The sequence below is a fragment of the Microchirus variegatus genome, assembly GCF_963457635.1.
Source record: "Microchirus variegatus genome assembly, chromosome: 1".
In the NCBI taxonomy this organism is placed as follows: Eukaryota; Metazoa; Chordata; class Actinopteri; order Pleuronectiformes; family Soleidae; genus Microchirus; species Microchirus variegatus.
The window spans coordinates 37689090-37710263 of record NC_139802.1 but is presented as its reverse complement, the minus strand read 5'-3'; the positions used below and the strand labels follow the sequence as shown (position 1 = coordinate 37710263).

Sequence of the window (21174 nt, the reverse complement as noted above, 5' to 3'; positions counted from 1 at the left end):
GGACAGCTCCGTCAATCGTCGTTCTTTTTTGTCGGTCTTCTTCGTCGAGAGCTTCCACGGGCAGCTCGAGGTGGGGGAGGCAAAGTTTCGGCGAAACCACAGTGAAGGTTTATCGCCGCCCTGTACGACGCTGTTCGAGCCCGATGCTCCATCACAGTCGGTGGCAGCGATAAACGGCCGCGGAGAGCGTTGCAACGGAGGAGGGAGAGGCAACGAGGAGGAGGAGAAGGAGGAGGAGGAGGAGGAGGACAGAGGCTCCTGATATGAAATGAATATGCACAGAGACGAGTCCGTGAAGCAGCAGATCTGTCGCTCTGTGCTGCCGAGGGATCAAATCTAAACAATCGGACAGAGAATCGAGAGAGACTCGCCATACGCGGAAACCGAGAGAAGAGCGCCTGGAGGAGAGAGGAGAGAGGAGAGAGGAGAGGAGACTGCTGTGCGGGGGGAACGCAACGGGACTGGATCTGCATGTGAGACCGCTACACGGTCCACACACACCGGAGGCAAGAGATGCAGCCTGCGAGCAAGCTCCTGACTCTCATTCTCCTCATGGTTATGGGCACAGAACTCACCCAAGTAGGTTTTTAATTTTTATTCATTTGCAAAAAAAAACAAAAAAAACAAACACAAACCTTCAAAAACCCGCAGTTTGCTACATCTTGTTTGTGTGTTTTGGTTTTTTTAAAGCTACAATCCGCAGTTAATTGGCCCCAGATCTGTTTTAGAGAATTACCTCATGTAAAGAGCCTTGGTGAATTAACCTTCCAGCACGCTTTAACAGATTAACGGGTGGGATTACATGATGTGAATACACTGTGCTTGATGGATCCAGATGAGCCCTTTGCTGTCTCTTCTGTCGCCGGGGCTGTCAAAAAAAAATAAAGGGCCAGATATGAATGAGAAATATGACTTGATCCGTCCTGTTAATTAGCAAATATTAAGCTTCATGAAGCCTGTTGTTAATCCACTACAATGGGCTGTTACTGTGGGTTTTTTTTGCTGGTTAAAAAAAAAGGCCAATGTTTTCTGCTGATCACTGACTGTGCTGCTCTTCAAAGCTCAATCAAATGCAGTGTCTCAGTGAGGCTGCTGTGAGCATGCTCACTGACCACACTGTTGCCTATATGAAGCCCTGAGGGGATTATACGATTTCATGTCATGATTGTCCCGACCGAAGTCATCGGGATACACAATATTATTGTGATAATTATCGTAGAATCGAATGCTTTAGTTAGTTAGAGTGTTGTTGTTGTTGTTGTTGTAGATTCCTACATGTAATCAGGTGCAGCCTTGTGTTTTGCATTATACTTTATTTGTAAATTTTAAGAAGACGGGACCAAATACGGATTTGTTGATCTTATGGATACAGGAAATGACATTTAATCAATGTCACTAAATATGCAAAAACTTTGCTTTGTTTACAAAAACAATGTTACTACACGTTGAACTGTTACATATACCTTACTGAGATCCACATTTTAGAGAAAAAGAAGAAGTTGCTGGAGTAATGCAGACTCCCCCTTGTGGCACACCGACATAAATCACCAGGACTGCATGGTGGCGAGCAAGTCTGCAACTATTTTGTTTATTTTCCACCCATTTGCGATGATCCCTGTAATGGAAATTCACCACAGTTGACGTTTGGTGTGGTGTTGTGTGATTGCTTTTTACAATGATGGGTAACAATATTGTACATTGTCTCGTGCCTGTGTGTAAAGGGGAAGAGAGAACATTTAGTAGCAGCAGTTTAAAGCCACACAGCTCAGTGGTAAACAGAATTACTAGCCAATAAAAATCATTCTCGTGATTCTTTGTTGGATCTAGTTATTCCACCCTGCAATCAAAAAAAAAAAAGCCCATTAGCAGTAATAGTTACTGTTGCATTAAACTTTTGCCTTTTTAACAGATCCTCACACAGAGTGAGATGTTGCTGGGAGGAGGAGGAGGAGGAGGAGGAGGAGGAGGAGGAGGGGGAGGAGGGGGAGAGACTTGATTAAGTACAGGAACCGTGCCACTGGCTGGATTGAGGAATATGATGATTTAATTGCTCTTAGTTGAACACGGCCATATTTCATATTGGCTCTGCTCTTGTGTGAATCCATTTGCTGTTTGGTAATTGGGGACTGAAAAAAAAAAAAAAAAAAAAAATCAAATGTGCCACCGAGTTGCTATCAATTAAGTAATCCCTATTCCCAGTGTAGCGATGATAATACTCCACTCCATGTGACAAACTCGATAAAGTGTGCGTGTGCGGTGGTGGAAGTGGGCTGCAGAGAACCCTGTTGCTGGCCCTCATAGCCGACGCGTTGGAACAATATTGATGTGATATTGCCTTGACAGAAATATGCCAGCGATTGATTCCCCACAAATTTATGAGAAATGTCAGTGTGCTGTGAGCGGAGCATTTTTTATTCATGGAGCAGCAGCTTGGCTTTGACATTCAATGTGAGATTTGATTTGTAAACGGATCAAAGCTGTAACCTTACACACAGTTATTACTGGTGTTTATTTTACCCCCACCCCTCATCTGACACTGCTGTAGCTCTAAAATGGGCACTGGACAGGCAGCAGCAGGGTTGCACAGAAATGCTGACACAATGGGGGCTATTTGCACTGATTGATGGACGCCATCAGTCGTCAGAAGGGAGCGGGCGAAGAGAGCACGTTATGGTTTGGGTTTCATGAGTCAATCCGGGTCCTGCGCGACATGCACAGGTCAAGGCCCGTGTTACAATCTCTCTGTGTCGGCCTGCGCTGTCTGCTTGAAGGTAAGTCGATATTAGTCTACAGTTTCCCTCCCGTCTACTCCCCTCCGAGAGGAGAGAAAACACACTGACTGCTTCTGTTCCACTGCTCCTGCTCACACACTCGCACCGCATTTGACTGTAGGAAGACCAGGCCTCTGCACATTCTCTTTTTTGTTGCTGTTTGGCGACGGTTATAAAACATGAGAGGTGTTATCTAAAAACAGAAATGGAAAGAGCTTTTTGTTGCAGATGATTCACTAGAAAAAGAGCCATCCAGGCGGTGTAGTTTTCACCTTTTTGTGCCGAAACACTGCCGTCCTCCTTAATGACCACATTAACCACCTCGCTGCAGAAGTCTCTGTTTCAGACAGTGCAGTTGCAGCTGCAGCTCTCTTCCCTTTATAACATCTGGCCGCAGGAGGAGGGGAGACGCCTGATTAGTAGCTCGCTCTCCTCTCCGATTCTGCCAGCTTTTGTTCACCTGTATCCCTTTTCGGCTGAAGGATTTGGCGACTGCCTCCGTGTACACACTGAGAAGAATAGCAAGCAGCCAGAGTGGCATCTGCTCCTCACCTAGTGGCTCTCCCATGGCTGCAGGCCCACATCCTAAACCATCTCACTGACACCTCACCAAACAGATGGCACTGGTGTGGGCCTCCGCTTTGATACCATGCATAGATATTATACATGCATATCATAACCAATCATACAAGCAACTATCTTGCACAGAAATGAGGTAAGACATCTGCTGAAACCAAAGGGGCAGAATTGTAAGCAGACATTGCTGCACAGTTAAGTTTTTTTAATGTATTATTTACCACCCAATTCACACAAAACGATTAAATCTACCTCGCCAACAGGTCCACAGGTTCCTTATTCTGTTAACGATTTTTAATGTATGTGGGAGGAGGAGGGGGGGGGGGGATCAATCTGGTTTTATGTGAGAAACTCGGCTTGGTTTGAGCTGAATTGCAATATGCATTGTGTGAGTGGCAGCTGGGGGGGTTGAGGCTATTTATTATTCAGTATGGTAGGTTGAGTGGATGAAGCAGACGTGAGGGAGAGAACCAGAGAGCGGGAAAAGCGGGCAGAAGTGAAGTCGGTGGAGACACAGTGCATTTTTGTTGTGCACTTGTGCAAACTGGAAAAGTGATCAGCACACACACACACACACACACACACACACACACACACACACACACACACACACACACACACACACACACACACACACACACACACACACACACACACATTCTTGTACTTGCTGCATACTGAGGCCCGGGTAAAAAAGCTGACAAAGTGAGGACCAGCATTTCCACTTTATAAATCAACACAATTGCAAATATCTACTTCATGAATGACATCTACTAAAATTTGACCCAAAATGTTTGGTCCAAAATTTGAAAAAAAAAATGGACCCAAAATGTTTGGTCCAAAATTTGACAAAAAAAGTCATACTATATACTATGTCGTCCAAAATTAGATTTTTTTATTTTTTTTTGACAAACAGTATAGCATGTTATAGCAACCTAAGGAAGTGATTTCAATGAAAACAAAGTGAGGACCAACCAAAATGTCCTCACTCCGTAAAAATGACCTCACTTTGTTAGTTAAAAACCCTCACTGGTCCTCAGTATGGCGCAAGTACAAGAACACACACACACACACAAACATACACCTGTTGACTATGAAGCATGGATGAACACTTTTTTTTTGGGATGTTTACTGCTTTTTTTTTTGCTTCATTATATCAAAACATGTTGCTGTTAAATCAGAATTAGTTTGACATCTTGACATCTTATTTGATTCTTGCACATGTCAAATAGAGTATGATGAACTGATGAATGAACTTTAATCGGTGCACCTTATGTTGTGCGTAATTTTAGAGGCAGGACCCAAACTTCACACGAGTTCTGTCACCTGTACTGAAACCGAGTGGTGTCCACAGCTGTGAGCTTGTAAGAGCTGCCTGTGTATCTATAGGAAAACTGTCATTAGAGACTGCTGTGCAGGGCACAACAAGTGAGTTGACCTCACTGATACTTCACTGTAATCTGTGGAGCCGTCACTGCAGAGAGCCCTCACCTCTGAGGTCACAAAATGACTACGAGAGGTAAAAAGCAAAAGAAAAAGAAAAAGAGAGAGCATAAGGTGGAGGAAAGGAGAAGTGGGGGCACGCGGTTCAGCTCCAACTCCCCCCTCCATCTCTTTGGGTTTACCAGAGAAATACATTATGATGCTGACAGAAATAACTGTGGATGCAGGGCCACTCTCGCTATTCTGGGGAGCTCATGTATCATGCAGTGCTGTATCTTAATCCATGAGCCTGAGGACTTGGCTTTGGGCCTGTTGAATTAAACTCAGTCTCTGGACAAATCAGTTTTCTCTTTCAACGCCCGGTTATTTTTTCTTAATAAACAGGAGGTGGTTTCAGTCCACAAATATGAACCCAGTTAAAGACACATATGCTGTGCATACATTTAATTACATAAGCCCTTATTAAGTCTCATTATGGGAACATTTAGGGTTTGTTTTTCTCTTAAAACAAGAGGTAATCCTACTTAATATGAACCCAATTAAATACTTATGTAGTGGACTTATGTAGTTTCTAGTCTAAATGGCAAAATGTTGTGCATAATTATAGAATTTAACTTGTGCATTGTAACTTTTTATTGCACATAAGAGGAAGATAATGTGAGATAAGATCCTTTATTAGTCCTATGATGGGGCCAATCTCTTTTAGTGTTATGGCTCGGCAGATGGTAAAAGAATAAAGGAAACAAAAAGGTAATATACATCATAAACATATATAGAAAATAATACAATGCAAATGGTAGGAAGCCAGAATATCTGCAGTGTATGTAAATATAAATGCATTTAATTCATGAATATATGTAAATATATGCATATAATATACAAAAAAATGGAATATATGTGAAAGAAATATGATATGTTGATGTTTTCTGCATCTTCTTTGCATCAAAGGAGTCTTCAGTCTTTTAATTCCGGTAACGCCAAATTCGGCTGCACGATGGCGCCAGAGTCTCACAAATAGAAAAAAGAGCTCATCCTGAGTTCTGGATTAAAGCCTCTAGGTCCTCAGTATTACTCCATCAATAAAACATCACAACGTTTCCTGAGGTCCTAAAACCTGCTCTGCCATTGCCAAATTACGCAGCAGCGTTTTTTTTTTCAGGTGGTGGTTTTGACATGTGATGATAATGGACAGATTAATTTTACTATGAATGATCATTCGGATCTTAGTGAGAGTGTGTGGTGCTAAATAATCCTTCTGCATCATTGTCGCTCTCCGTGGTCATTATCTGCGCGCACAGCCGCTGACATGTAATGGCACAGCGCATTGAGGATGAACGCCGTTCCTGGCACGATATTACCCACAACCGGACCCCAACTTGGCTGACATCATTGCGTCTGGCGATATATATATATATATATGTCCGTAGTAGCTCCTCCTTTTTTCCCCCTCTCATCCATTTGGAGGAGCCCGTGTGTGGAGTCTGTGGCACTTAATCAGAGAGCGCACCAAGGCAGGAGGCGGGCCATCGGGCGTGAACGAAATAGTAACAGTGAAGTGGAGAGACAGGCAAGCAGTGTGTGGGACAACGCAGTCAGAGAGGAGCTATACCATCATATTCATTCAGTTGGAGGACGTTTCTTTCAGCCTTTTTCTTTTTACGCGTTTTCTCTTTTGCATCCACTCCCTGGATCCAGTGTTATACTCTCTCTCCATCACTACGTCCAGCAACCTTGCCAGTTTGGTTCTCGTTTTTTTCCATATGCGTCCGACTCGTTCGCCGCACAACAATTTGTTGGAGATGTCCAAAAAAAGAGCAGCCGAGCCGGGGTCCCGGGTGAAACACCAGCATACTCTGGGCAAGACCATGACGCGCCGCATCCCTCACTGTTTCTCGCTGGAGCCTGTAGAATGAAGAAGGCTTTTTTAAGCAAATAATAATAAAAAAAAAAAGATCTAAAAGTCCAAGAGCGAGAGCGCAAAGATGTCTGTGCCTTTGCTGAAGATCGGCGTCGTGCTCAGCACCATGGCGATGATCACCAACTGGATGTCGCAGACCCTCCCCTCTCTAGTGGGGCTCAATACCACCAAGCTGACGGCGGCGCAGGGAGGGTATCCAGACCGGAGCACAGGAGTAAGTGTGCGACTTTTGCATTATTTTTCAACGGATTTGCGGATGTTTTTTAGATTATTTTTTTTTGGAATTTACGCAATCTAGTTAGCTTCCGTTTCAAATTCAGCGCAAGTGTAATTTGTAGACGGAGCGTTTGTCAGCGTGGTGCGCTCACAGGACGCATGGAAGGAAAAAAAAAAAAAGACTTGGAGATGCATTTTAGAAGTCCAGCTTTTGATGTTGCTCCAGCTGCCAAGCGCTCCTGTCGATAAGCCTGCACTAAGTGGAAAGTTATCTGTTGCTTTTTTTTTATTTTTATTCTATTGATATTAATATTAGATCCACCTGCAGGAAATGAAGGGATCGGAATGACAAAATGTTCAAAGCGGTGTTATTTTTAACCCCCCCGTGGATCAGCGGGGAGTCCTCCTCCTTCTTCCTTTCCCTGCCTTGCGCGAATGAGGCATCAAATGAGTGCTTTGATGGTCAGGGTTTCTTTGTGCCTCTGTCAGACTCCCAGCACATTATGGGGCTGCTCCTGTGCCGTGATGACGACGATATGAGCGCTCCTGTCTGTCAAACACTTACATTTGGAACAATGGATGTAAATGGCAGGTCCATGATACATGATAATGGAAGAGGAGGTGGTTTTCTTTGGAGTAGAATTAAGCCTGTTTACACCACTGAGGGTTGTATGGATTATGTCAATCTCCTGAGCAAATATGGCTAGAAAAATGCACCTAGTGCATTAAGATTGATGCCTGACAGTCATTTTCTTTGTCCTGTCATCACATCCTGTGGTAGGAAACAATGAAGCCGGAGAACAGCCATTGTGATCCCACCTTCACGACTAATCGAATTAATTTGCAGCTATAATCGTTTTATTTTTATTGCTGATGCTCTGATTAATATCTTTGTCAAAGTCACCGACACAGTCTTATCCAATCAGCAGGTTAGTACCTGGAGTTCACCTCAAGCATCCCTCTCTCTCTCTCTCTCACACACACACACATACACACACACACACACCACTGAATAATGGAGTAGCTTCAGCTCTCTTGATTGGCTGCATCTTCCCTTTGTGTGGCTTTAAAATATACAGTCAGATGCTGCAGAACGGGTGGTGGACACCCTGGTGGTTTGTGGTGTCCAGATGGTGATAAATGGAATAAATCTCTGGTATTAAGCAGGCACGACACACTCGCTCTGGTTTTAAACATGTTCCGATTCAAACAAGGGATGGTAGCAAACCATAAATGATTTTTCCGCTTTTGCTTGCTTCCCCCCCCCACCCCCCCACCCACTGTCCTCCAGCTTCTCTTTACATGTGCCCTATATTTCTCTCGATTCTTCATCCTCTAGGTGTTGCCAGCAAATCCAGAGGAATCATGGCAGGTGTACAGTTCAGCCCAGGATAGCGAGGGACGGTGTGTCTGCACCGTGGTGGCGCCCCAGCAGTCCATGTGCTCACGGGATGCCCGCACCAAACAACTGAGGCAGCTGTTAGAGAAGGTAAATACTGCTTAGCTCTTCAGCAACACGTGACCTCTGCAATCAGAGTCGTGCGGCGCACGGATAAACCACCTGTACTCTTTATCTGCTTCACACGCAAAGACACACACACACACACACACACTTACAGTGTAGGCTTACCCACATTTTGTGGTCTTCATATCACCTCTAGCCCGTTGGACAAGAATAGAAATGATGCTCTAATGAGCTCCCTGGAAACCCAACAGGCATCATGGGAGACAGCTATACACAGACTCCCGAGTTTCTATTGTGCACACGATCCACAGCAACACATCTAATGATGCAACCCAGCTCAACCACCCACAAACTGGAAGCTATAACACTACCTCATTTGCACAAAAGGAATATTTATGCGCATTCACGACAAAAAACACTTTCCCTCTGATAATCCACCCAAATAATACAGACTGGCTTGAAGATTTGACACAAGCTGCCAAAGAAAACGCAGACACGAACAGATTTCTCTTGAACGAATTAGTAAAAGATGAGCTCAATTTGTGGAAGTTGTGCCGAAAAACCCCCCCAAAAAATGTCTTTGCCTTCTGCACTTGCACCATGTGTCTGAGGCCACTGTCTAATTGGGCCAAGAATGCTAAGCCAGAACAACATGACTTTAGAATAGTAGTCTCATTTCTATTCTTGTCCAATCAAAGCACAAGGAACGCTGACCAATCTGTCCGTATGGCACTCCAGGTTCAGAACATGACCCAGTCCATCCAAGTGCTGGACCAGCGGACCCAGAGGGACCTGCAGTATGTGGAGAAGATGGAAGTCCAGCTTCGAGGTCTTGAAACTAAGTTCAGGCAGGTGGAGGAGAACCACAAGCAGAACATCGCCAAGCAATACAAGGTGAGGAGAAAACATCTCGAGCCATTAACCCAACCACCATCCTTTCAATAGTATCTTATAGCAGCGCTGGCGCCCCATTAAATACAGGCATTCTGTGTTGTGCGTACTCAATGTAGAGAAAAAAAACACTTTTCATCATACCAGATGAATCCATATAGAAAGCATCAATAAAGAAATCACGTTATTATTATGATTCCACACCAGTTGCCTTTGATTAAATGTTTAATTAATTTTTAAATATGATAAAAAATACACATTGGCATTAAAAATATCTTCATAAAACATTTTAATTTAAAACAATAAGCACCACATAATGGTGAAAGGTTTCAAACCTTCAGTGTCCAATCAGGTTCAAGTCATTTTGAAACTAAACTAAAATGCAAGTGCAATGTATGATTTGAATCATTTTCAGTAAAATACAGTTTGTTGTCTTGGTTTATTAACTTCATATCTGTAAGGTGACAAATTAAACATTTAAAAGTGATTAATATTACCTGAATTATAGAAATCTTTCTTTAGGAAGAAGCTGGAATCATCAAAACAGTGTCTCAAATCAATTGGCCGTGACATTTATTTTCGCAGTAGATCGGCTAATCAATTCATTATGTCAGCTCTGTGTTCTGCAGTGAAAGAAAACAAATCTAATTTTCAAAACAAACATTTTATTCAGTGTCATCAAGAGCTTTGTCCCTGTCATGCAGGATTGAATAAATTGGATAAAATCAAATAGCAATTTATACATTTTTATTACAGTGGATATCATCGAAATATTAACTACTACTCTGTTAATCAACAAACTTGTACCATGATACCATATATTATATGGTGTATCATATACACATTATATACACATATGCATATGATACCATATGAGGTGTCTCTAACATTGCATATTTAGAGCACAGGACATAGAACGATCAAAAGTGAAGAATTAAATAGCAGCAGTTGTAAATTTAGATTTCTACAATATGAATTATTACAGCAACATAAACTGTAATCTAATACCCAGCTCTATTTAAATCTCATTACGTCACTGTATCTGTACTGTCAATATTTGTCTCATTTCACCTGCGCCAGTGCATTATGTGTGACCCTGCCCACCGCATGCATGCCGATGTATGTCACCGACGCCACATGCAACCCGATGTACGACAATTGTGCGACATGTCATACACGAAGTGTATATGTGTGCATTTGTTTTGTTTGTGTGTCTGTTAGCTAGGTTAGCAAGCTCCAGCCGACCTGTCCAACAGTCTGTCGTTTTCTTGCTTGCAGGGCTAACTTTAAGACATGTAAAGAGAGCCACAGGGAAGAAGAGGCAGGTCTAATCCAGATTCCCCCTGAACTGGGCCACAGTACTGAGTGAAATTTTGGGGCATCAAACAGTTAATTTTTCTTTAGCAACCATTAAGACTAAGAAAACCCCACCCCTCTCCCAAATCAACCCACCACTGATCTCTTCCTGCATGTTATTGCTGTCAAAGTTTTCCATCGAAAAGGCTTTTTTCTAAAGTAAAAAAAACCAACATTTATTATTACTATTATCACGTTTTCTTCGTCTTATTATAATTGATGTTATGCATTTTTATTTTCTTTGGCTTTTGTCTATGCATATTTGGTTACTCAACAAATCTATACGTTAAAAAAAAAAAAAAAAAAAAAAAAAAAACTATAGACGTACAATTCGAGACACTTTGTTGTGTGTGACATGTAAAAGCATGTAACCCTTAATACGATGTTGCATTTTAAACGATGATGACCAATAAAGAGCTTTCCCAATTGTTGTCGGTGTACCGAGGGCTTGCTTGCTTTTTAATAGCTGGTCACTGCCGTGGGGGACGGAGCCACCTGCTCTGCTCGTCCAGCGGGGCGGAGAATAATTCCCGGGTTTGTTTTGCTCCGACACACACACACACACACCTGCACACAGACGACACACAGCTGTTCACACACACACACACACACACACAAACACTCAACACGGACATGAACAAGGGGTCTTCATGTCGGGGAAGAGGCAGTGTGTAGAGTCAGGGTAGTCAGGTGAGACAGGGCTTTTTTTATTTCTTCATTTGATTTTTTCTCTTTTATGGACAGCAGGACTCCTATTTGTCGGGCATGACACTCAACCGAGCTTATTCTAATCCTTTCAGGCCATAAAAGCGAAAATGGAGGAGCTTAGACCGTTGATACCAGTGTTGGAGGAGTACAAGGCCGATGCCAAATTGGTATTGCAGTTTAAGGAGGAGGTCCAGAATCTGACGTCAGTTCTAAGCGAACTTCAGGAGGAGATGGGGGCCTATGACTACGAGGAGCTCCACAACAGAGTGTCAAATCTTGAGGAGAGACTCCGAGCATGCATGCAAAAATTAGGTAGGCACAGAGAGTTGTTGGCACACACTACGCTTCAGACACGCATGCTCAAACACCCCCCCACTGACATACAGTATGTTGTGACTGGACCAGGAAGAGATCCTCAGGCACATTCACATGATACATCACTGAAACAGTACGTGTGTGTCTCCAATGATCTCCCACTCAAATGCATAAAACACAGCATTTTACTCATTTATTGTGTTTATAATGTGTGTGGCCCATTGTTCAAGGGCTTCGTGGATAATGATGCCCGTGAAAGAGCTAAAGGATAAACTCATTGATTTGTAAATGAGACACATTCAAAGCCTGCAAAGAAACAGAACACAAGTGGTGTTAGTTTGCATTCGGACCAATTTAATCGTGAATCGAAGCCGTTTATCAATCATCATTTCAATTTTCTAGCTTCTCGCCTAACAATGTGGTCTTTTAAAGGTGCATTATGTAATAAATCTAAAGCAACTGGCCGTAAAATCCTCCTAATATGTCACAGAGACTCAGGAATAATGTTCATATAACAAACTGAGCTCACCAACAACAACAGTACAGGCAAGATATTCGCATTAAAAAAAACAAAACATTTTGCAGACTGCAAATCATGTTTATGTTTTGAAATCACGTTTTGCCATGTGGCGCCACCTACCGCCGTCTACCAATCACTGCAGTCAGTAGAGTCTCAACTGCCGAGCAACCACGGGTTGCCAGTTACGTCAGAAAACGAAACCTAAAGCATCATACATTGATATCTTGAATTTGAGTGTAGTAACCGTTTTTGGCCACATTCTTACATGTGGCGCCTTTAAAGTCATATTTTTTACAAAGAAATTAACACAGACAGGAAATATGAGAGATGAGATGATAAAATTCAACAAAACAGAAGAACAAAACAAAATCAATTTGGTCTGTCTTGGTGTTTTTCAGAAACACGTTAAACATATACAATATATATGAACAAAACAAAATTAAAAATCAAGCCGACGTGCTGCTTTTCTCTGTTTCACATATTTTCAAATTAAAATAACTTTGGGGATTTGCATTAATACTTCAGTGATCAAGCTGCCTCAGGCAAGTTGTTCCCTACAACAAAAGACAGCGCATAGAATAAATTATCACTTGAAAGAGGAATCGACAAAGAACTCGGGCCGCAGCCATTATTCGATTACCTCAATTTTTTCAATAATTGATTACATTTTTCGGATTTTTCAGCTTCTTGAATGTGAATATTTTCTGGTTTCTTTGCGCCCTGTAACAAAGAAATCACTACAAGTGAATTGTGTTGGTTTGTGGACAAAACAAGACATTTATTGTAAACACTGATCAACATTAATCAAGAAAATAATCGACAAATTAGTTGCGGCCCTGCAACGAATATAATCATTAATGAAAGTCCTGCAGTATCCACTTGCAACTTTGTTCGAACACGTGCAAATTTAGATTTGAAAGGCTTGCTGATAGGATAGTAAAGTACACGATTAGGAAAGACGTGATCTACGACGCGTTCCAAAAAACGATTAAAAAGGAGCCGCTGACGCTGTGATCAGCGTGCGCCGAGTTCCCAGCACAGTCCTATCTTTGCTTGTATCTCCTGCCTCAGTGTCTTCACACCTCAGTCAGAGCTCACAGTGCTAATAGATGCACACCCACACGACAGTGAATAAGATACACTGCAACATGCCACGCACGGGGGGGTATGTTGTGTCCCGTCTTCAAATTATTCACTGTGCGAGATGACGGAGTGACACCCCTGGGAGAAGCATTTGCACGCTGTTCATTTTTTGGGGAGGGTGTCCGCGATTCGTTTTTGATTTGAAATTGAATGTTCGAGAGTTCAAAAAGATGTGCAATCTCCGCTTTCTTCAGTTATCGCGTCTTGTCATTCACGGCCCAGTGGAATGAAGCGAGGAGTAGTGTTTCTACTGTGTTTCTTCGCTCACCAGTTCAGTTCGGTGCACATTTTTTTTTTCTCTTCACATCTGTAGCCAGACAGAAGAGCAGGGAACTGCGAGTGCATGTGTGCACGCACGTATGCATGTGTGTGTGTGTGTGTGTGAGATCAAACGAGATAAAGGAGAGGTCACACTGTGTCGGACTGGCTCAGGCGGAACACCGAAAGTGGCTATTCCTTTCATCTTCACACGACTGCAGAGGCACTCGTGCATAGTGCACACACACACACGCACACGCACACGCACACGTTATTGAGATTAAACCTGCAAAGGTCACCAGTCAAATTAGCATCCGCAGACCAACAACAAGGGGGGAAAAATAGACAAAAGCAGAGAGGCCGGGAGAAATTCAAGTCCTGAATTATAGATGGAGTGACTGGAGAAGCTGGCAAAGGGGGAAGGAGAAAGGGTGATAAAGTGAAAGCGAGTCAGAAAAGTGAAAGAGAGTAAGTGGGGTCCCTGCAGAACTGTCCTTCAAGCTGTTTTCTGCCCGGAGAGACTAACAGCCTGGGCGGTTGCTGGGACACAATGGCCATCGATCAAGGGGGGTGGGGCAGGGCAGGGCATGCCAGCTTGCTGGGCAATAATCAAATAAATAAATCACTCTGTGTCATGCCCCTGCAATGTGGAGTCACAGAAAGCTTTAGGCAAATCGGAAACCTTCATCCCAAAATACTAATGGGTGCAACAAGGAGGTCACACAGTAACTGCATACAAAGCCACCTGCCACCTGTTCTGGTATCCAGTGCTCTCGTATGTGAGGCGTGAGGTAAGTAGAGAGACAACGACTACTCCTATAGAACATGATGTTTTCAAATCCAAGTTGTTTTCTGTTAATTATGAATTCACAACATTAATAATTAACGTGTAATACTCGAGACGCAGCGATGTGACAGTGGTTTGATCTTATCTGATCAACAGTGACTTATACTGTCACCAATACAGCCTGACTCAAATTTATATCAACCCTGAACGGTGTAAAAAGGAGAATGTGACATTGCAAGTTTAAACTGCGGTGAAGAGAGTTTTAAAAACATTAAATAAAACGTTAGCCTTCGTAAATCAGTGTCTTCATCAAGGACACCATCACTCTTTGTAACAGGGCCATGGGAAATCATGACAGGGATGTTCTTTGATTTTCTGACACTTATCAACAGTGTAGACAAACATGACAAACAAGAAAAGGCTTCTTTGTTTTTTTATTTTTTATCACCAACTTCATTGGTTTGGATCGCAGTGTTTCTCAATCGTTTTGTTTCTCACACCTTGGGTCTCCTACACGGTTCGCTTACCATCGCAGCGTTCTCACTTTGCACGGTGTTATCAGTGCTAATAAAAAAAAAAAAAATATAGCCACAACTTTTAAAAAAAAGGACATTGCAATAAATCAAAATAATCCTTTCCAATCAAATTGTCCTCATCCTCAATATTTTAATGTTTATTCAGCGGATAAAGCCTCATATTTCAGTGTTAATGCCTGCAGTGTTTTCTTTTGTCCCATTAAGGTTGCCCGTTTCCTCTGCCCTTTGCTTTGACCAGACAAATTCAGGCCAGAAGAGGATTAGACTTTGTGTGTGTGCATCTCCAGAATGCAGATCCATCAGCAGCCTCCGCCATAGTAGTAGCCATCGAAAGATAGAGGCCTGATTAGAGAAAAGAAATAAATAAATCAATGGCCAGTGTATTACGCAGTAATACACTTTAATCCCCACTGAGGGTTACGCAAGGGACTCAGCCCCCAGTAGAAATAGTAGGTTACTCGCGTGGCCACGTGTTTATCTCTCGCTCGCCGCCGCGGTGTGATGCCCACACATGCTCACAGCCACGACATATGTTGCACACAGAGGCTCAAAAATAAACAAAAAAAAAAAAACGCTTTAACACAACTGCAAAGAGACGGCAGAGAGGCGAGCGAAAGCCAAATCTGGATTTTACGACCGTAAGGTTAACGTGACATTTCCCACCGATGATGTAGAGGACATAAAGGAGGAAGAAGAAGAAAGCGGAAAACGCTTGCGGGGAGAGCGGTTAATGGATGCTGCGGCGCTTCACATAAAAAACATAGCTAATGGTAATCCTGGAAACGAGCCGCCGTCACAGTCTCGCTCTTTAAATTAGCATACCAAAAACGATTCATTACGCTCATAGGGGAACAAAATTAACTCATCAAAAAAAAAAAAAAAATACATCCAATTGACCTTTGTCTTAAACTTCCCGTGGAAAAAAATGGCCCCAGTCTAAAAAATGACTGCAGGACTGAAAAGTTTTCTGATTTTTGGTAAAATCACACACGTCTAATTTCTGTCCTTTCTCATCAGAAGCGGTGCATTAGTCTGACCAGCTCTCAGTCACAAGGGACACGGAGTCCAGTGCTAGTTTTGTCAAATTCATATCAACACCTCAGTCAGCACTAATTAACACTAGAGCAGCTAACAAGCAGCACACAAAAAGACAGAATACACAAAGGCTTCCCCCCCTTTTTTCCCCGATTCCCTCGTCCTCTCACCTTCTCACACATCAGCGCTGAGAGTAAAACAGGCATTAGCATGTGTGAACTGAATAATAAGCAGCTGCTGAACCACTTATGCACAGAGAGAGAGAGAGAGAGACGTACAGAGCTGGACAGGAGCTCCCTCGTCCCTCATTCTTACCAGAACGCCTTAAAGATGTCGCGCTCGATGTTTCCCATTTTCACTTCTTTCTTTCGCAGCGTGTGGCAAACTGACGGGCATCAGTGATCCCATCACCATCAAGACATCTGGATCCCGGTTTGGATCCTGGATGACCGACCCTCTGGCACCTGAAGGAGATACACGGGTAATGTCCTGCTGACAATCATCTCCCAATATGATATTGACTACATTTGCATGCACAGTTGAGGAGAGAGGAGAGTCCAGTGTGTAACACTTGGGGCATACCATCTCCTCACAGGTTAACAGAAAAGTTGCCTCGCCATGTTGCATTTTTAATCGAAATATTGTGATATGGTGAGACGTATGAAGAGACATTTCAGGTTCGCAACTTCGCTTTAATGACGTATAACTAGTGAAATAGAGCCAGGCTTTTATTTTGAAGGACGTTTATCACATAGGACGTTCACTTACAACTCGCAAATCACTGTTCCTCAGTGTTTGTAATGTAAATGTTCCACTATCAAGACACTTGTGAATGAAACTGAACATTTAGTGGGAAGAGGTTGAAAAGAATACAAATCTACTGCCATGACGCGACAATGCTACTGTATAGTGATTTTAGTTTATTATCAACCTGCAAGAATAAGTATATAAAAAATGAATTGGACCTTTTTCTCAACATAAAATCTACTGATATGCAGTGACAGTACACAGTGCAGTTGACACTGTATACACAATGTTTACTGACCCACAAACGCGGCAGCCCACTGATTAGGATTTGAGTATTTTAAACTTGAATTTGCCTTTTCAGGGAAATTGTTGCGAAATGTTGACTGATTTTTACATTATTACAATGTAAATTGTGTTATTTTCAAGCAATTTCAAAGCGGTTTCTCTCGCGGTTGATGTCCGTCATACAGCCTGTGACGAGCGTCTATATAACTAACTAAATTTAGTGGCAACCAAACTGAGTAAATACAGCAAACCTGGGCTATTGCCATTCTCTGCTTTTCCCTTTGCCTTCCATTTCAGAATGTGACCATGCTTTGCACTGATGCACATGAACAAACATTGTTATTCATAATGTTTTAACTTGTCTCTGATCAAAAATGCAGTAAAAAGTAGCAAACCAATATTTCACGTATTCATCAGTAGTGGTTAAATGACTCCCATCCTTCTGGCTATAAACACCCATAGTCGATGATGACCTTCGTTCATGGTCAAGGTCTCCGACTATGAAAAATATATTGTCTATGTTAATTTCATACTTGCCGTTTATCAGCTGGATTGCATCTGGTTTTCTCTTTTGTGGAGCACAGCCTCTCTTGGCTCCAGAAGTGGGGCCTACTTTCATTACTGAAACCCATTAAAAAATGAAATGCAGGGGTTGACGCTCTATGGTTTTAACTGGAAGCTGCCCAGTGGACAAGGAAGGGAGGCAGCTGGAAATAAATAAAGTTTATTTGTCTGCTAAACATGAACACTCACTTTATGAGAGACATTAACAAGAGACAGACCTCTCAATGTCACACAGGAGGAGAGAGATAAAAAGTGTTTATTACCGGCATGTAGCGCGGTGTAGCTTTGTACATTTACAATTTGCTTCTTGCAGGCTAATTGGCACGACAACATGAACATGAACCCCAGCTGCAAGAGTGAAGCCTACCTTTGACTCGAGATTTTATTTAGAATTCAGCGAAGTCAACTTTTGTTGTAGAAACTAATAATTTTGAACAGAACACATGAAAGAAGTGCTTATCAAAGCGCTGCAAAGGAAGAATGAGCGTAATTGACAAAAGCAGACAGGCCTGTTCCACTTCTTTTTATCTCTTGGTTTCCTTACCTTGGCATTTTTTTTTTTTTGTTCCCGTTGAGAGTTTCTTTCTCGATGTGATGTATTTTTTAAGTCAATCACAGCAGCACATGGAAGCAGGTAAAGGAGGATTTCAGGTTCCTCAGTCCCACTGAGATTGAGGAAGTGTTTGAGCCTCCAGCAGCTCTAAGATAAGAGCTCTCTGCCCATGCACCACAGGGGCCAACAGGAAGCTGGGTCGCAGCAACCGAGACAGACTTTTATCTGGTATGATGGGCATTATCCCCGCGGGGCCGGCTCATGCCACCCTGCGGCTATCATCCGGACTGTTTGTGATTAGGCTGCCAGATCTCACTTCCATATGTGCCCTGAGGAAGTCGCATTAAATTAATTAAGATGATTGTTTATTCTGTTAGATTTATTCTGCATGTGGTCTGCAAACCGTTGAAGAATGAAGATGATCATACAGGTTGACCGATGATCTGTTTTAGCTGATTATTAGCTCCAATACAACATTTTACAACAATTTTTTGGGAAAAAAATTTTTTTTCATCATTATTTGGAAAACCAAAAAAAGATGAAAAAAAATTATATATATATATATAGTCGAGATCTCGAGTTTCCAAAAAATTCTGAAAAAAAAAAAATTCTACATTTTTTTTTTCATATTATTTATGGAAACTCGAGATCTCGACTTTGAAACTCGAGATATCACTTTTTTTTTTTTCGCCTTTTTTTTGATACTTCGGGGGCTCTGTAATTTTCTCCTTATGATTAACAACAACAACAAAAAAAAACGAGACAAAAATATGTACATAAGAACCACTGAGAGTGGTGGCTACAGATTGTTGAGATGTGAGATGCATTCAATGACCCATGCAATCCAGTAACCAAATACTTGCTGCTGATGCATTCAAGAAACCTTGTACATTTTTTGGATTTGTGAAAAACCACATGCAGTGCAACAAAAACGAGCTTGATTCTGCTACCACTTCGTCGTAATCAATACACTGTTAATTATTATTAGGGGTAGTTATTAGGGGTCCGTAGTTAATTTAGTATTTTTCATGTTTCAAACTATCTGTTTTATCACCCTTTACAAATCCACTATCAGTCGACATAGTCTGTAGATTTGTACTACCTTTGAAGTGTGTGTAATCCTAATAATTTTGCTCTTTCTCTGGTTGTAATCTTTAGGTGTGGTACATGGACGGTTACCACAACAACCGCTTTGTGCGCGAGTACAAGTCGATGCACGACTTCATGACGTCGGACAACTACACGTCCCACCGACTGCCGCACCCGTGGTCAGGAACCGGTCAGGTGGTCTACAACGGCTCCATTTACTTCAACAAGTTCCAGAGCCACGTCATCATCAAGTTCGACTTCCGCACCTCCTCCATCAGCAAGTCCCGGCAGCTCGACTACGCGGGCTACAATAACGCATATCACTATGCCTGGGGTGGCCACTCTGATATTGACCTAATGGTGGACGAGGGAGGCCTGTGGGCCGTCTATGCCACCAACCAGAACGCTGGTAATATTGTTATCAGCAAGCTCAACCCCAACAGCCTGCAGATCATCAAAACCTGGACCACTAACCACCCAAAAAGGAGTGCTGGTGAGTCTTTTATGATCTGCGGCACGCTTTACGCCACCAACAGCTACTCAGGAGGCACCAAGGTCTATTACGCCTACTCCACCAACTCCTCTACCTACGAGTACATTGACATTGCTTTCCAGAATAAGTACTCGCACATCTCCATGCTGGACTACAACCCACGTGACCGTGCCCTCTATGCTTGGAACAATGGCCACCAGGTCCTTTACAATGTCACGCTGTTCCACGTCATCCGCTCAGAAGAACTGTAACCAAGGAAAAATGGATTACATACATTAAAAATTACTAATCGTCTGTGTAGAGATCTCCCTGTATACAAAAAAATATATCTTCGAAAGAAAAAAAAAGACTCAATGGCGAGGCCATTCTATTTCTAATCAAATAACATTTACGGAGTGACTGAATCAACAGTGAATGCAAAGTGGATTGAATGTGCATATACATGAAAAAAACAAAACATCTAAAATTGAAGGGTTTCATTCCAAAATGTACGGAGCCCCCAAAGTGACATGAGAAAAAAAAAAAAAATTTGAAAAAAAAAAAAAATTAAATCTTGAGTTTCAAAGTCGAGATCTCGAGTTTCCCCAAAAAATATGAAAAGAAAAAAAATATTTTGAAATAATTTTTTTTCCAATTTTTTTTGGAAACTCCAGATCTCGAGTTTCAAAGTGAAGACCTCAACTTTCAAAAAATTGAAAATAAAAAAAAAAAAAAAAAAAATTCTCATGTCACTTCGGGGGCTCCGTAAAAATGTGTTATTTGTCAAAGAAAAAATAAATAAATCTGCTTTGTCCGTTCATATCAAAGTCACGGATGACGGATCAAAAACAGAGCTGTACATAAAAGACTTCAAAAGTTACCAATAGTAGACTTTATTTTGATAGCTGCCATCATTTTGTTAGAGGTATTTTATTTTGGAATGAAACTCTTTTCTTTGTTTGCCGCATAGGAAATGATTGTAGACTACACAGTATATCAGATGTTAGAGAATACGAGCAGATGCCAAAAAAGAAAATCACACCTTTTATATATATATATATATATATATATAAATATATATTATAGAATATCAAACTAAGTTCATTCCAGTGGCTCTGGCTCTTCTGCAGAAAATCCTTCCAGCTGAACTTTTCTTTTGGTCAGTGGGGGTCCTAAAACAAAGACTGTTGCTAATAAACTTGAAGGATCCCCCAGGTCCCATGGACAAGACAGAAAAGTGGGGAGGTGATTCTAGTCAGAAGAGCCTCGTGGGTGCGGTCTGTTATCTCGTTTTTATCAAGTACAGTAGCAAAATCAACAACAATAACGACATCCACTAAAAGACCTGAAGGCACTGACTGTTGACGGCGCTGTTCATTGAGATGATTTTTCCTGTGTTTGTGACTAAGTGTGAAAAAAAAAAGGCTTTCTTTGCATGAGTGTTTTCTATTACTCCGGTATGCTCTACTGAATGTTTTTTGTTTTGTGATTTCTTTTTTTAAAAAAAAAGTAAAAGAGTAAGGCAG

The 21174-nt window shown here is 41.9% G+C and overlaps 1 protein-coding gene across 2 annotated transcripts; it reads left to right on the top strand.

Moving 5' to 3' along the window:
• Positions 1-513: 513 nt before the first annotated feature.
• olfm1b (olfactomedin 1b) lies at positions 514-19920 on the top strand (the record flags this gene model as incomplete). 2 transcript variants are annotated; one of them, XM_083894270.1, is made up of 6 exons in its annotated part: positions 514-579; positions 8264-8413; positions 9128-9283; positions 11437-11656; positions 16313-16419; positions 19246-19920. In XM_083894270.1, the coding sequence occupies 6 exons, from the start codon at positions 514-516 to the stop codon at positions 19918-19920; spliced, it is 1374 nt and encodes a 457-aa protein (XP_083750396.1). The 2 variants fall into 2 exon arrangements, with proteins under 2 accessions (XP_083750396.1, XP_083750395.1); XM_083894269.1 differs by lacking the exon at positions 514-579 and adding an exon at positions 6773-6922.
• Positions 19921-21174: the final 1254 nt, after the last annotated feature.